This window comes from Vulpes lagopus, chromosome 1 (genome assembly GCF_018345385.1).
Source record: "Vulpes lagopus strain Blue_001 chromosome 1, ASM1834538v1, whole genome shotgun sequence".
In the NCBI taxonomy this organism is placed as follows: domain Eukaryota; kingdom Metazoa; phylum Chordata; class Mammalia; order Carnivora; family Canidae; genus Vulpes; species Vulpes lagopus.
The window spans coordinates 37,193,402-37,211,076 of NC_054824.1; the positions used below are offsets into that span (position 1 = coordinate 37,193,402).

The window sequence follows — 17,675 nt, forward strand, 5'->3', positions numbered from 1 at the left end:
GCTCCAGAAGACTGATTTCCAGCCTGGGGACTACTGAGATGTCTACCTTCTATATCTTGTCCCCACTCTAACACTGCTTCAGGATAAGACAGGGGCTGAGACACCACGGCCCATGCAGCAGCTTGAAGAGATCACAAGATTGCCTAGTTCCATGGCTCCCCTACTGGCTGTGCATTCTAAATCATGAGATGCTGTTGTAAAAACATGGACTAAAAAAACCTAATAAAGTAAGGCTAGGGTGCCTGAGAGCTCTACAGAGCTATTACCTAAGAGTCAGAGAGCTCAGAGCCTCATCACTAGAGAATTAAAGAATGAGTTGGGGGCCTGTCCTATTCTACACCCTTTACACTACCCAACTCCACCCCTCAGCGGAGTGGATAGAAGTGAAGACACCTGGCCAGTGGATAGAAATCAGCACTTCTGAAGTTGCGGTCCTAGGAAACAAATGGAATTTCCCAAAGTGCTTATTTAAAATGCAAATTCTGAGGTCCCTCACCAGCCATATGGTCTTATGATCTGGGGCTGGGGCCTGAACTCTGCATCTTTAATAAGCTCCTCCTTCAGTTATTCTTACACACACCGATGTTTGAGAACCTTTGGTAGGTTCCAGCAAGTGCAGCCTCAGGTGGTCGACTTGGCTGCATGAACTCATCAGGAAGGGAAGAGAGGCTTCCACCCGCCGCTGTGGAAAAAGGGCACGGGCTACCATTATCAATGAGCAGGGTTCCCTCTGTGACTCGCTCTCCCTTCAAGTTCTCAGAGCAACAGAAGCGCCAATGCCAGGGTCACTCAGAGGCCTGAAACTCGGGGCTGTGGGGACCCCCAGGGAAAGGGCTGGTGTGGCCAGATCCCTCCGGGCTCCAGGAGCCAGAACTGCACACACCAACATTAGCAGTTCTTTTAAAGAACCTCAAAACCAGGAATACAGTTTTTTGTATTCTAGTAACCAAGAATACAATTTTTAAAAACAATTTATAAAGCTTTTTTAATTTATTTATTCATGAGAGACACACAGAGAGAGAGGCAGAGACCTAGGCAAAGGGAGAAGCAGGCTCCTTGTGGGAAGCCAGATGTGGGACTCCATCCCAAGACCCAGGATCATGCCCTAAGCTAAAGGCAGATGCTCAACCACTGAGCCACCCAGGTGCCCCTGGAATACAATTTTTAAATCATAGATGCAAGACCATCTGTGATGAATCCTGGTATAAATGTACTATGGAATATTTTTCACCCTTAAAAAGGAAGAAAATTCTGACATGTGCTACCATATGGATGAACCTTGAGGATAACCCAGTCACAAAAAGACAAATACTATGTCACTCCACTTATATGAGGTACTTAGAGTAGTCAAATTTAAAGACAGAAAGTAGAGTGCTGGTTGCCCAGGGCTGGGAAAGAGGAGGAATGGGGAGTGTTAGTGTTTAGTTACAGTTTTAGTTCTGCAAGATAAAGAGTCCAGGAGATGGATGGTGGTGACAGCTACACAACAGTGTGAGTATATTTAGTACCACTGAATTGTACACTCAAAAATAGTTAAGATAGTAAATTACACATACATTTTACCACAATTTTTAAAAATGAAAAAAAAAATTCAACTATTTGGGAGACCCAAGGATACCAGTGAAGAGATAGATACCTAGAGAGATAAGGCATCTAGAGAAGTACTTAAAAAAAAAATGAAAATACAAGCAATGTTTAAATTTCACAAGTTATCTGCCCAAGATGTATTTGTGAGATGATTGTTAAATTGGAGCACGTTTCCCCACTTGTCCTCTAATGTACTTGAAATATCATAACACTGTAAAACACACTTTCTATGAAGAGGTGTTACAGTTAAAATAAACTTCTTCCCTCTGAGGGGAGGTCACAGTGCCCCTGGAAGTTAAAGGAGAAAGGACATTGGGGATGGGGAGGCTGGAAGAGGGAGAAGGGATGGTGATTCTTCTCAAAAGAAGCACAGTCCCCAACGCAGCAAAGAATTATCCACATTCCAGGGAGGTATGCAAATTATGTATATGCATAAGTAGCACACATAAAAAAATCAGTGCCCTCACTAAATTTTAGTAACTTTAAAAGAGCTTAAAAGTTATCATCATCAAAAAAAATAAATAAATAAAAGTTATCATCGTCAAGAGTAGCTTTGCAATTTAATTACATTAGCATTGTAAAAAATGCAGATCTATAAACATATAAGGAATTTATTATGCTCTACCATCATATACTGCACAATAAAGGATAAAAAATAAGAATAAAAACTTAGAAATTTTACTAACTCAAAATAATTACTCAAAAAATCCTGAAAGTGAAAAGCAATACTTGAAGGTCAAAAGCAATATTAGTAATCCAGAAAGGTTAGCATATAATAAATGACTCATTCACTCTTATTCTATAAATGTACATGTTTAGTGTTGGAAACACCAAGGAACCCACCAAGTGAGTTTTGCCTAGAGGATCTTTTTCCTGACCTAGTAGAAACAGTGATTTAAGAACCACTCTGATTATCTGTACAGTCACTACAGATCAAAGCTCTGATAAGTCTAATACCAGGATCATTCCATATTTTTTCTAAAGACAAATGGAATTTCAATTTCAAACATTCTTCTGAAATATTTTCTCCTCCCTGAGATTTATACTGAGATTGGTCACTACCTTAGAAAAACAAAAATATAATCTATTGTGGTGGATTATTTAAATAATAAATACATTTCCACCACAGTCATTATTCACTGCTGGAAAAAAAAAGGAGTTTAATAATAAGCAATAAACAGTCTTTGAATGCTATGCAGGAGTCAAGGAAAGATGAAAACCAGAGACAGACTGGGTCTGGGCTTGCTTCCCACTACATTTCTTTGATTATACTGACCCCTGGCGGTCTTTAAAGGACTTGTTTTTGTTTTTGTTTTTAATAAAAGCTCTTATTTTTCCAGTGTGTGCCTTAACATTATATCATTTGGAAGGAATCTTCACAACATGCGTGTACATCAAACAATCACATTGTACACTTTAAATATCTTATCATTTTGTCAATTGTACCTCAATAAAACTGGGGGGGGGGGAACATAACACCAATAATAAGTCCCTGATCAATATGCTTCTCTTCTAAAAGATGAAGATGCTTTACAGAATGTGGAAGGGGGAAATTATGTTTAGTTCAATACAAATGATTATTATATAGCTTTAATACACTCATCTAATAAATATTGACTAATACCCAAGTGCAAAACATGTGGTAAGTCACAGAGATACAAACGTGAACAAGCCCCAAAAGACCATTAGGTACCACCAGTTAAAAGTGACATCAGTGAACCAAGAGAAGCACAGGGTACTATGGGAATGTCTAGAGGGAACTGGCCATTCTAGCTCTAGAATTAACAGCAGAAAAAGAATGTTCCAGGCAGAGGGAACGGCATGGGAAGGCTCTGGGTTCTGACAGAAATGTGAGTTTAAGGAACTTAAAGAACATAATATGTCTGAAGCATAAAGTTCAAGGATAAAGGTGGCACCTAACAAGGAAGAAGAGGTGGGCAAAGGCCAAATCTTGTAAACAAATGGAGTTTTGTAAGCACTTACCCTTCCTTGTCTTTTTTTTCCTACCAAAGCAACATGACAGGTCAAGTCCACCATTCAGTGCTATGAGAAATCCTGTACATCTTCCAACCTAAGATCTCACAACTTCCAGTCTTTCTCCACTATTCTATCGCCCTCTGTTGGCTGGTACATGCTCTGTTCACCACTCTTGGAGGCTGCCGCCCTGCTGAGACTGTGTGCCCCCTGGCCAGAAAGCAGAGGTGCCACTGAATGGACCAACAATGGACACCTGACCCAAGGGAAGCCCATCCATAGCTTGCCAGCCACCAACGAATAGGCTTGCTGGTAGGGCTCTGAGATGATGGTTATTTAGCTGAGCCACTTCGACTGTTCAGATTTAAAGGTTGGCAGAAGGAGAGGAGAATGGCACAGGTCACAAGAGACAGAGGGAGCCACGGTCGTAAAAGCATCAGCACTCGTCCTGACAATAAACCCTCCTTATCCCACATTCGTCCAAGTCAGACTGCACTCTTGGAAGCATCTGATGGACCTCACAGACTCAGCACCTTACAGCTCCTCCACTGTTGTGCTTCCTTGTTCTTTTGTCACACCTGTGTTATTCACCTCCTATCATACTATTCATGTCAGCACAGCAGTGGTCTTCAAGGACAGAGATTCCAAGTGTTTACTTGCTTGTATCCACCACTGCATTATAAGCCCTCAACACATATTCACGAGAAGGACAGGTGGAAAGATGGACAGACAGATGCATAAACAAACAACCAATCCTGGAGAGTTTATAGTGAAATCAAAGGTGAAAACAGAATAAAACCCTAACTCCTTCAGACTCACAGTGTACATCCTAATCCTCACTCCCATCATGCTCCATACGTGTCAGTAACACCACACTTCTCCGCATTTCAGACCTGTGAGGCTCTCTTGCATCTTCCCTGCCTCTACACACAGCTTTATTTCTCTGAAGTCTCACGAACATCCACTCTCCTCTTTCTCTATAAGTGCAAAGAAAGGTCTGGTCCCTTCAGAGCCCATCACCTGCTGCCCCAGGCTCCTCTAACCCCAGCACATTCCTCCACATTTTCTTGTTGCCTACGTGTCTCCCTCCACAGCACCACCTCCCCCGAGGCTGACAGCACTCTTCATCTTTATGTGGGTGCTCAAAAGACATGCTGGCAAAGAGGGATAAATTCTGCTTTTAGGGTGTCACCCAAAAATGTGTTAACTAAAAGGGAAATTTTTTAAATTTTTTATTTATTAAGTATTTGTTACTTTTATCTCATTTAAGGTCTTATGCTAATGAATGATCATCCCTTCTAATGAAGTGGTTCTCAATGGGGAAGGGAGAGGGTATTCCCCCACCCACTCCGGGGACACTGAAAATGTCTGTAGACATGTTTGGCTGTCATACTTGGAGGGAGGGAAAGCTGCTACTGGCATCCAGTGGGTTGAAGCCAAAGATACTGCTAACCATTCTCCAATGCCCACAATGCCCACAATGAAGAAGTGTAGCCCAAAATGTCAACAGTGAGAAGCTATTTTAATAGAGCTATTTTTAAAGGCTCTTTCCATATATTTCTTTTAATAAACATCAAAGAAAATGGGAAAATATTCAATGAATCATCAAAAATCACTCAGTGACACACAGGAGAAAACCTAAGGCAGAGAGATGAGGGCATTTTCATGCACCTGCCCTGCTAGATCTCAGAGCTACAAAAGCTGGCAGCGAAGCTGGGGAGAAAGAGGGCTGGGGAACAAAAAATTGGTGTGGTTTAAAATCACTGTGGGGTTTTTTTTTTATTTAAATTCAACTTAGCTTACATATACTGTATTATTAGTTACAAGGGTAGAATTTAGTGACTCATCAGTGGCATATACCACTCAGTGATCATTACATCAAGTGCCCTCCTTAATGTCATCATCCAATTACCCCACCTGCCCACCAGCCTCACAAAATCACTGTTTTTTAAAACAAAGATAAAGTAGATTAGTCCAATCTCATCAGGAGTCATTATTCAGAGACTAATGCCAAAATTTGCCAAAAATAACTATGTATTCACTGTTTCATTTTAAAATACTCAATGTGTGCACTAAATAAGTAAAATAAACATTAATCAGCTTTGTACTAAAATGCAAAATGTTTTAACCTTCAAACATTATTATTACAGAAAAAAGCAGTAATGACTACAACTCTAATATGTTACAATGACAGCTAACCCATTGATAAACACAGTAAATTAAAAATAAACCACTTAAATTATCTAGATATTCAGATTAAATTTCTTCCTTCATCAAATAAATGACTTTAGAGATATTTCCCTACGGACCTATTTAAACCATTTAAATTAAACCATAAATTAGGTTTATACTCACATTCACTTGAACTTGAATGGACCAGTCACCAAGTATTGGATGGGAGGATAATTGAAAAGTTTTGGAAACGACACCAAGATCGCTTTGTTCTGACAACCATTGTTGAATCAAATTTGATTTGGGGTCCTACAATGAAAACCATACATGTTAACAATATAAAGACTGCCACGTACATGTGATCCTGACTGGTTATGAACAATGCCCTGCAGCACTCCCAGGCACATCCAAAATACAGCACAGAGATAGTTTTTGGAAAATGTTGGCTATGTGTTACTAGACAGAAAACCAATCAAAATTTCTTCCTTTCTCGGGGCAACTGGTTGGCTCAGCAGCTGAGCATCTGCCTTTGGCTCAGGTCGTGATCCTGGGGTCCTGGGATCGAGTCCCACATCAGGCTCCTGGTGAGGAGCCTGCTTCTCTCTCTGTGTCCCTGCCTCTCTCTCTCTCTCTGTCTCTCATGACTAAATAAAATCTTTTTTAAAAATTTCTTCCTTTCTCATACTCTTCTGAGAACATCTTTATTCTACTTCACCTTTTAACACTTGGCACCACATTTCCTTCTACATAGAAGACTTGTGATGTGTACACCACCAAACCTGTGTTATTGCTGTTAACCATAGAGATAACAGGCCTGGTGTACTAAAGGCCCACCACGTGTCAGGCACTCTGTCTTATTATTACAACTCACACATCACTCGATCATTATAATTCTCCCTCAGAGGAGGATCGTCTTAACATTATAGTAGAAAACTGATTCCTAGAGAGCTTAGGTAAGCACTCAACTGTAAGTAATATATGAATTCAGGATTCAAACCCATGTGCCTTTTAATCCAACAAAATATATCATAGAGATGTTTAGTCAAGGGGCTGCATGAAAAACACTTTAATCTTCCTATACTTTCCCAGACAATGATCCCCTCACGCAGCATGCATCAAAGCCAATCCAGCAGTCATTCCAATTCCTCTCACAGTCCCAGCCATGTCAACTCCATCTCTTTAATCTCTTTCCAATTTGTCTCCTTCTTTCCATCCTCACATCCAGCCACCACATCTTGTTTTCACTATTACAACTAATCTCCCTCCTCCAGTGTTGTCCCTCCAATACACCTTCCCGCTGCCAACAGTGTTATCCACCTGAAACACAAATCAGACTGAGGCAAAGTGGTTAAAATGCCTGGTGCAGTTCCTGACATACAACAAGCAGTGAATAAGCACTGGCTATGGTTATTATGCTGGACCACAAGGTGATGATGGCTTCTGTTTGCCTACAAAATGATGTCTATACTCTGTTACATCAACTATGTAATCTAGTAGTCTGACTCCATCTATATTTCTACAATCATCTTCCTCCAAATATATAGATTTGTTTGCAATTCACCCCCAAAAGCCCATGCAATTGCTGCACGGAATGCCCTCTCTTCCTGTTCAATTGGTGAAACAAGCTCCAGGGTCTTGCCTCCAGCAGACAGAATGACCACTTCCTAGAGACCCCCTAGCACAGCTGGAGTTTACCCCTTTTGTGTACATATTACTATTTAAGTTACTCATGGGTTATCAAGGGTTTTGTTGTTGTTGTTGTTCTCAACTAGACTATGAACTCCTGAGAGCAAGGATCAAATATTGTCCCTTATTCTTATTCTCTCTCCTTTGACCAGAGGTAGTGGATTAGCCCAGTTACTAGAACCCAGAGTTGGGGAGAACGTGAGAGTCAGAGAAAATACAATGCCAAGCACTGAGTAAAGCCTAGCCTAGTAAGCCAGAAACTAACTGTTAAGACCAAAGACCAAAAGCAAGTCAAGACTAAGCAGGTCAGCATCTTTGGCAAGCTCCTGGGACGGCCAGGAGTCAGCAAACCTGCACCTGCCACTGCATGATGCATATGAGGCCTACACAGTGTAAAGGCTCAAAAACCAAGTTAAAAATACAAATACCTAACAAACATACTGTGTCTAATAATTAAGGGAATGCAAATGAAAACAAAAAAAATACCATTTGTCTTCTGTCTGATAAAAATTTTAAAATAATGATAATTCCCAGTGCTACTAAAACTGTAAGAAAAGGAATGTTCATTCTCTGCTGATGCATTATTTTGGTGAGGGTGCACATTCCCCCAGGTGGGGCCATGGCCCTACAAGTACAGGAAGTCCTAAATGAAGTCTTTGATGACTTTTTTACCTAGAGGATCTGGAGGGCTGGGAGTGAATGAGGTAACTCATTGGTTGCTCAAGCCTGTCTTAGACCGAGGCCTGACTGTCACCAACAGAAAAACATAGAGACTGTAGAAACACCAGAAGTCTTCACACATCAGGATTCGAATGGGCCATGCATGGTGGCATCACAGCAGAACCCAGCATTTGCACATCATCATCTCCTGCTAAGTCACACACAGAACAGCCATGTGTACAATGTGAACAGTGTCCCTGGCACAGCCACAACAGCCACATGCTGGAGGTACTGAAAAAGTGGCCCCTTGTGCCTTCTGAGTCACCTTTAGATGACTCTGGATGTCTGGCAGGTGCCTCAGCACAGCACAGTATCTGCTGCCTGGGCTAGACTGTCTCAAGCAATAAACCCCCTGGCTGGAGAATCCATCCCCGAGGAAAATCTCTGCCTTATTTAGCATCCTGGACTGTGCATCCAGTGTCCGTCTAGCACACAGAATGGAAGAAGTCAAGTCACTTAAACAAGGTGGCCCCCTCACTTCACCAGGGATGAGGTCCTGGTTTTGCCACTGCCGCTGCAGGCCAGAGTATCAGGGCACAATCAGAGGATATAGCCCCAAGGCAACAACATCTCCTCCCACGCAAGGTCATTCACCTGTACAAGAAGCAGCACCTTCTTCAGGAGGAAGTCAGAGCAGAAGCCAGCTGAGCCAGCTGCCATGCCACTTATTTCCATAGTGTCAGGCCAGATGAGCAGGAGGGAGCCAGAATTAGGGCAGAGGTAGGCCATGTTTTTACTACTACCAAAAGGGCTCTGAAGGCCCTTTCATCCCAAGAAGGTCAGTTACTGAGGCAGGCAAAATGAATAAAACCCAAATGACAAAACAAAAGAAAACAAAACAAAACAAAAAAAACACTGAGCACCCCTGAATATGTTGTGACAATCAATATTTTAGCTATATCCTACAGCCATACTTTTACTTTTACAGCTTAGTGATTTGGCAAGTTTATACGTTATGCTATATTCACCACAAATGTAGCTGTCTAACCCGTTTCTTTGGTATCACAGTATCATCAACTGGGCAAGATGGATCCTGAGTCAGCTTTAGCCATCAGATGCACTTCTCCACGGTAGCCTGCAGGTGGTGCTGTACCAGGGAGTACAAACATATTCAAGTCAGGGTTCTACTTTTTTCTGGTAAGTTTTGCCATGAAACCAACTATTCCACACTGAAAGATGTAGAAAACATCACAGTCTGTCCCAGATGACTGTTTTCAGATGAAGGAGTAGAACAGCATGGGCATCAATGCTCTGATCTGGCTTTTGCAAGTTACAAGGAAGGAGGCAGCTGGCCCGGAGTTCATACCCCAGCCTCACAGCCTGGATGCACAGATTATGGTTATCCACCCAGTCACCTGTTACCAAACACTCTGGGTTTCAGGTGGAATTTTAATCTAAACTCCACTCCCCTGGCCAAGAGGGCTATATGTTGGCCAGGCCAATAGGATCTCTCAGGACCAGAGATCTCTCTGAGCACTTCTGAGAAAGTCACATGTGGCAAGCGAAGTTCAAAATCAGAGCAAAGAGCCCCGGAATACAAATTGAAGGTTTCAAAGGCAGATCCTAAAGCAGCTTAGAGAGGCAAAATAAGAAAAATGCACAGACCAGCAGTTCTAAATGCTTAAATTATCTCACTTAATCCTCACAAAAACTCCTGTGAGGTATCTGTCCGGCCACAGCAGGGTTAGTACTGGATTAATGCCTAGAACAGGCATTCATCCAGTGCTGACTTTTATTACCACAGGGAAAACAGGCAGGTTGGTTAGAAGTAGCCAGAGACAGGCAGATGTTGACTTCCAAACCCTCCATCTTATAGTTAGTAAGATCTTAGTATATGTGTATAAATGATGAGAGATGGTATGGATGCAGTCCACAAAGCCCTGCTTAGAGGGCAATGTGAATTTAGAAATGCTCTTCACTATGATAACCTCCTTTATAGACATTCCAATATATACCACAGGCAGAAATTCACAGAGCTGTAATTCTTGGGAATTCAAGAAGTATGCATTAAGCACCAAGCCAACCAATGTTGTATTCACTACAAACACAAACTGGCCTGAAGTTACACATATGAAAGTTTGATTGCTTGATTTTTGTTTTTTAGTTTAATTTATAACAACAAATAAGAATAGAAAGATACCACTAAAAAGCCTGAATTTCCCTTCCATTCTGTGTTATTATTCATCAGGACGTCTAGGGTAATCAAGAGCATTCCCAGGACCAGGGACTTTTAGTTGCAATATCAAGAGAGTCCCAGGGAGGAATATAAAAAATAGTGAAAGGGAATAAAGGGGAAAGGAGAGAAAATTAGTGGTAAATATCAGTGAGGGTGACAGAATATGAGAGACACCTAACTCTGGGAAAGGAACAAGGGGCGGTGGAAAGGGAGGTGGGTGGGGGGTTGGGGTGACTGGGTGACAGGCATTGAGGGGGCCACTTGACGGGATGAGCACTGAGTGACATGCTTGGCAAATTGAACTCCAATAAAATAAATAAATAAAAATAAAAAGAGAGTCCCAGGGAAACTGGGATGGGTTAGTCACCCTTTGTCCCTTAATGAACAAATGTCTCAGATTCTCCTCAGCATAAAAGTAGAAAAGCAGGTCCAGTTGGATCTCAATTGTTCTCAGCTTGGTTCTCACAGGAAAGCACTACATCTAACTATGCTGCCTCCAGACCATCAGAGCAGCAGAGGCCAAATGACTGTTCCAGCAGCAGAGGCCAAATGACTCCTCGTCAAAGGGGATTCCCATAATAGTGAGAGCTAATGTTTAGTGAGCATGTACTATGTGGCAGGCATAGTTCTCAATGCTTTACTCGGATTATCTCAAAAAACCTCTGTGAGGTACTATTATTATTACACATTTTAGAAATAAAGAAACTGGGGCTCAGAAAGATGAATTTTCTCAAGGTCACACAACTAGCATCTATTCTTCTCAGAGCAGACAGTGATCCTTTTATAAGTCAAATCACATCAGATCACATCCTTTTGTAAGTCAAATCACACAGATAGATGAACAGACATCGAGTCAGTCCTCAGAATTCTCCAGTGAATTCTCATTCCACTCAGAGTAAAATCCAAAGTCCATATCATGACCAGGAAGACCCTGTATGACCCCTCCTTCAACCCACCTACCTATATCTTACCTTATCTCCTAATATATAATATCTGTCTCCTCACTTCCTGGTACACTGTCAGCCTCCCCCCCCCCCACCCCACCCCCACCTCCCTCCGTGTACCTAACAAGTTCCCACCACAGGGCCTGTACACGGCTGCTCCCTCTGTGTGGTCTCATTCTTTTATTTCATTTAGGCTTCTGCTCAAATAGGACTTCCCTAACAACTCTAGAGAAAAAAGCAAACATAAACATTCTTTCTCTCTCTTACACACACACACACACACACACACACACACACACACAAACCAATTCCTTTATATACATTTTTTTTTTAAGTAGGCTCCTTGCCCAGCACAGAACCCAACATGGAACTAGAACTCACAACCATGAGATCAAGACCTAAGCTGAGATCAAGAGTTGGATGTTTAAATTACTGAGCCACCCAGGCCCCAGGAGCCCCCCTTTATATACATATTTTTGTGTTCATTTCATGTCTATCTTCAGACTATTCACTGAAATATAAGCTTGATGTGAGCAAGGGACTTAATCTATTCTATTCACTGCCCCATCCAGGGCGCTGAACACAGAAGTTCAATAAGTGTTTAACAAATGAATTAATCAACAAAGAAGCAAGGACTGGAGCCCAAGCTGGCCAACTCGGGAGCCTGAGCTCTGAACCCATTGCTCTACCATCTCCCCTCCGAGAGAGAGCATTCTCACATTGGGAGGGAAGCTTACCCATGGTGAATGTTAAGATGACATGAGCAGAACTTTGAAGAAAGCTTTAGTAAGATGACTTGAACTTCTTACTTTATTCTGTCTGGCACTTACCTTAATTAGAATGTTTAAAGAAGTTTTATAAGGTTTAAAATCCGAAAAGAGGGTAACAATTCGAAACTTCACTTCCTGCTTTGGCTTGTAGAGGGACTTGTCTGTTTGAATAAAGACAGTCATTCTCTTGGTCTCAAATGATAAGCGTGTGCTGTTAGAGAATAAAATCTCATCCTGGGCACGTCCAGTTACACGCAGCTCATAAATCCCGTCCGCACTGTTCAGAGGTAGCTGGAGAAAATAAAGAGATCAAGCAACATTCTCATTTTACCTCGAAAGGGTTTTTAATTATAAGTTAGAACAGAAATTTTCAATCCATAGTATTATTAAAAGTAATTGCCATGTTGAAAAACTTGCCCCTCCTAGACACTGACATTAAACAATTTGTTTTCCCTCCTAACATCCTGTAGTTTCCTCTCCAGCTAAATTGCAGGGTTCCTGGAATGGAGGGCTCAGCAGCAGTCACCTTGTCATGTCCTGTTCCATGTGCAAATTCTTCCTCACAGTCACTGTTGGTCAGGATATCTAATATCTATCAACATTTTTTCCATGTCTCTCTATTTAAGGCAGTCAACTGGTGAACACATTTGCACAAGACTTGTTTTCTTGCTTCTCTCTCTCTCTCTCTCTCTCTCTCTCACAAGCTGTTTTCTACAGTGCTCACTCTTCCTGCATCCTGCACATCACAAGTCAGAGTCTCAGGAAGGATAGAGGCACTGCTGCTTTCCTACTGTTCTTACCAATAGAACTCCTGCCTTCTAGCGTCAACAGATCAGATCCCATCCTCAGCAGTTTACATGACCTGTGTCATTTCACCTCACAACAATCCTTCAGGTGGGTGCTCTTATTGACACCATTTTATACACTGGGCTTGGAGGATTTGCGAAGTTGCTCCAGGTCACTAGTTGAGATGCAAACTCACGATGAGCTATACTACTCTACTAAAAGCCTCCGTGCAGTGGCTTTAAAACACATCTGACATTGTCTGACTCTCTGCCCTTCAAAAGATAGAGCCTCATTCCCCAGACTTAGGGACTTGCTTCTCAAGAAGAGAATGAAGCTGGGTCATCGAAAGGTTAGCTTTTGTATGGTTCTTCTTCTCTTTCTCTCTGGGATTCCTCACTCTGGGGGAATCCAGCTGCCATGTGACGAGGACACTCAAGAACCCTGTAGAGAGGCCCGCAGAGGGAGAAACTGAGGCCCCCCACCAACACCCACCACCAGCTTGACAGCCATATGAATGAACTACCTTACAGAGGATCCCCAGCCCTAGTGAAGCCTTCAGGTAACTGCAAGTCTGACTGTAGACTTGTAATATCCCAAATCAGAACAGCCCAACTATGCAGTTCCCATATTCCTGACCCACAGAAATTGTAATAAGCAGTAAAAGCTTGTTACTGTTTTATGTCAAAGCCTTGGGATAATCGGTTACACAATATATGACTAGCGTACCTGACTTTCAGTTGGTTTTCATGTTAATAAACCTGTGGTACTAAAACTAAATCCTGACTCACATTTACAAACATGTTTTGTCCACAGAAAGCTCGGAGATCTTCCAGAAATCACAGCTACCTTAAAGCGAGCAACATGGATAAGAACACAAAGGAAATGTAAACAAGGTACCAATACAGTGATCAGCAAAAAATATTTAGGGAGAGAAATACTGATGTCCACAATTACTTGGAGATACATTAAAAATAAGATGAATTAATGGATGGAGAGACAGACAGATGAACAGACAAGTGATACACAGCAAGTATGGTAAAACGTTAATGACAGATTCTGAGTGATGAGTACAGAAGTGTTCACTATGAAATTCCTTCAAGTGTTTTGTATATTTGAGAATTTCTTAATAAAAAATTAGAAAAAAACAATCAGTAGCATCACATGCAAATAACTTCCAATGCTGACTTTTGCTTTTCTTCCATAAACATTTATTGAGCACCTTCTGGCTCCAGGTTGTTCTAAGTCCTTGGGATACAACATGAACCAGAGATGTGTGCCCTAGTAGGGCTGGGAGTCTAATCTTGGAACCTGCATTCTTATATTCTATTTTCTCAAATGATACTTCAGCTCTCAGATTCTTTTAAATAGATATTCTAATACTAAAAGTAGGAAGCTATATATATGCCAGCATATCATACTGTTACATATGGCAAAGATTCATAAACACTTCGTGTTTAAAACATGATATTTGATAGGACTGTTTTTCATGATTTGGATATAGTTTGATCATTTTTAGGCTCCAGAACAGATAGTAGATTGAAGATTTATGTCAAATTAATGATGCATAGGCCCCAAACTAAAGAGGCCCATTAATCACAAGAATGCCAAGAGTTAAAGAAGCAGAAGTAACACAAATGTGTCCAAAAACATTCTTTCTGGGATGCCTGGGTGGCTCAGCAGTTAAGTGTCTGCCTTCAGCTCCGGTCATGATCCCGGAGACCCAGGATCTAGTCCCATATCAGGCTCCCTACATGGAGACTGCTTCTCTCTCTGCCTATGTCTCTGCCTTTCTCTCTCTGTGTCTCTCATGAATAAATAAATAAAAATCTTTAAAAAAAAAAAAAAACATTCTTTCTGTGCTCTACTCCATCCTCCTTCTGGGAGCTGGCACTACCTCAAAAGGAAATAGTACTATCTTTCTGCTCCTTTCAGCTACCCCAAGTAATTTGCTTTCTCAACTGCCCCATTAGAAACCTTGCCCCCATTCCCCACATAAGTAAGATTTGGATAATTCAGGATCCTCAAAGCCTCAGTATTAATCCCAAGGCTGGAAAGTCAGAGATTACAAATGAACTTGGTATATCAGTAGACCAGGGGTGACTCTACAAATCATGGGACATCACTACAAGCCTTGGGGTGTCACCACAGACTTTGCATGGCACTACAGATCCTGAGCTGTGGTAGAGATCTTAGCCTTCCATTGTTAACAACACAGGGGCATTATGAGGAAACCAAAAAAAAATAGCATGGATTTTAAGTAATCTCTATGAAACTTTCTCTCTATAACAGACCTAGAATGCATTGTAACCTGCTCCCCACAGTGGAGAGGATGCCAGAAAGTAAAAGCTCCTGAATCTCTGCTTATCAATTGCTTTCTGCCTTCTTGGGATCACAATTACTGAAAGAGTTCCCAGAATTGGTAATAAATCCCTCATCAGAGATTTCCATATCCCTTATACAAGAACCAATTATTTATCCACAGAGATTTGGGATTCCTATATTTGGGTCAAGAACAAGGGGCTGAAGAAGATACAATTTCCACAGATGGACATGTCTGGCAGCAGGACAAGAGTCTGGAAGTATACAAAATCAAGGGGCTTTTATGAGCAAAGTATCAATCAGCATCTGACTTGGGCATGCAAGATCCTCATTGTGCTAAGTGTACTCTGTGTACACATAAATGCAAATTTTCTGAGTAAATGATTGCTCTTTGCCCAGGGTATCTAAGGAAGGTACACTCACAAAGGTCCTCCCGAGGGTAGTGTATCTGGCTGGTTCAGTCAATGGAGTATGGGACTCTTGATCTTAGGTTGTGAGTTCAAGCCTCACATTGCGCATAGAGTTTACTTAAAAATAAAATAAGATAAATATTTTTAAAAGGTCCTTGGTGGGCAAGAAACTAATCTGGGTTGACTAAAACCATTTTGCCTTCTTTAAAAGATCATATGTCAAAGAAACTGAGATAAAACAATAGTATTTGTCCTACTCCATTAATAATGCTAGTTACTAAAAGTAGTGGAGATTTCAAATAACTCAAAATAAAGTTGAGGAATTTAAGATAACAGTTTCTATTAAAAATATTTTTTAAAAATTATTAATTATACATAAACTTTAAAACATTTCTAAATTTAAAAACCACTCCTTCATTTTAAGTTGGATTTATTTACAAAGAGAATAGAAGAAATTTCTCCTAATACATTTTGTGCAAAAAATCATATTTATATTAAACATCAATTTTTTTATTTACTTCTTACTAAAAGCTGATTGTAGCATATCAAAAGTAGAAACAATGGGCTCATCAGATTTTAAAAACACATTTTTTTTTTTTTATGATAGTCACAGAGAGAGAGAGAGAGAGAGAGGCAGAGACACAGGCAGAGGGAGAAGCAGGCTCCATGCACCGGGAGCCCAATGTGGGATTCGATCCCGGGTCTCCAGGATCGCGCCCTGGACCAAAGACAGGCGCCAAACCGCTGCGCCACCCAGGGATCCCAAAAACACATTTGTTTTAATGCTGTCAGAATATTTCTATTTTACAGCAAAAATTCATGAGAACCTTAAAAGACAATTTAAAATATTACATTTACAAATATCAGAATGCAAGTGCACACTCTGAAAGCTAGGTCTCTTTTAACTGAAAACTCGTAACAATACAGAACTTTCTATTTTTGCCAAGCATTATCACATTTTCCCAGACACCTTATAACTAAATCTTTAAATTTTCATTTTACTAGGAAAGGGATACAGTCCTAAATATAATCTCCAATTAAGCTTTCAATAGACAATTGCTATATATTCATACAATAGAAATGGCATTAATATTAAAGACATACAGGATGTTGGAGTTCATACTTCACATACCTGAGACCTAACAGAATCAGGGCAGCCAAGTTCCAGTTAATGAAAGTTTGGACAAGTACAATTTATAATAAAACCGACATTACTGGAACAAGCCCAAGTGCCTGGTACCACCTAATGCTTCCTCTGCTCAGCCTTTCTACACTTACAGCCCATGCACCTTCAGGCTTCTCTGATGAAACCAGACAGTTGTACTTTAAACTGTGGTTCCTGGACTTAAATCCCACCCCCTTCTGCTGTAGGACAATTGTGTTATGCAGGAGTTATTTTACTCTTCTCATTGGAATATTATTTCAACAGCATATGGCCAGCATCTAACGTTTTAGGGTACATGAACGCAATGCAATGTTTTATTATCTCTGAGATGGGTTCCCCAACACCACCATTTCCACCTGCTTTGCCTCTTTTTCCCTACTTTCCATTTAACAATAGAAAAGCAGTTATATTTCTTAGTAAGGAAAATGCAAACATAATAGGTAAGAAAACAATAGCTATACTTATAAGTAATTTTTATGAGTACTGTTTGGGAGCTACTGTATTCTCTAGGAACCACCTGGCCCCGGAAAAACAAATGTGGTTTTTGAATGTGCTTGATGAGTAACCTTCAAAAAGTAATTGAGGAAATAGAGGAACTTGGCCCATTAGGTGATGCTGATCCTACATTAAGTATGTAAAGTGTCAGGGCTAAAGTTGTTCAAAAGAAACCACAGGCCCAAGATGGACTAGTTTGCTCCCAGAAGAGCAACCAGAGACTTAAGTGCAGTTTCAACCTTCCCAAGAGTAAGTAGAATTTTAGGTCAATTAATCTGGAACTTTTTGACAAGCACCAATGAGGTAATCTGTCACAAGGGTCTTCTCTAGCCCCATCCCCCTAAAGGAAGATGAGGTAATCTGCAGGATAAAACCCCATGTCCTTCCCCTAAGGGAAGGTGACCTTGCCTGGAACAATCTTTTCTTTTCTTTTGCTAGGCACTTCCTTGCCCCCCCCTTCCTTCTGAAAAA

At 41.0% G+C, this 17,675-nt stretch overlaps 1 protein-coding gene across 1 annotated transcript in view; it reads right to left on the bottom strand.

The window, feature by feature from the left end:
• Nucleotides 1–17,675, bottom strand: part of CD109 (CD109 molecule) — a 129,489-nt gene that overhangs the window by 88,741 nt on the left and 23,073 nt on the right. The window contains exons 4-5 of the mRNA XM_041725239.1: nt 12,090–12,320; nt 5,917–6,042 (exon numbers count right to left, since the gene is read on the bottom strand). Coding sequence (XP_041581173.1) covers nt 5,917–6,042; nt 12,090–12,320 — 357 coding nt within the window. The remainder of the gene's footprint in view (nt 1–5,916; nt 6,043–12,089; nt 12,321–17,675) is intronic.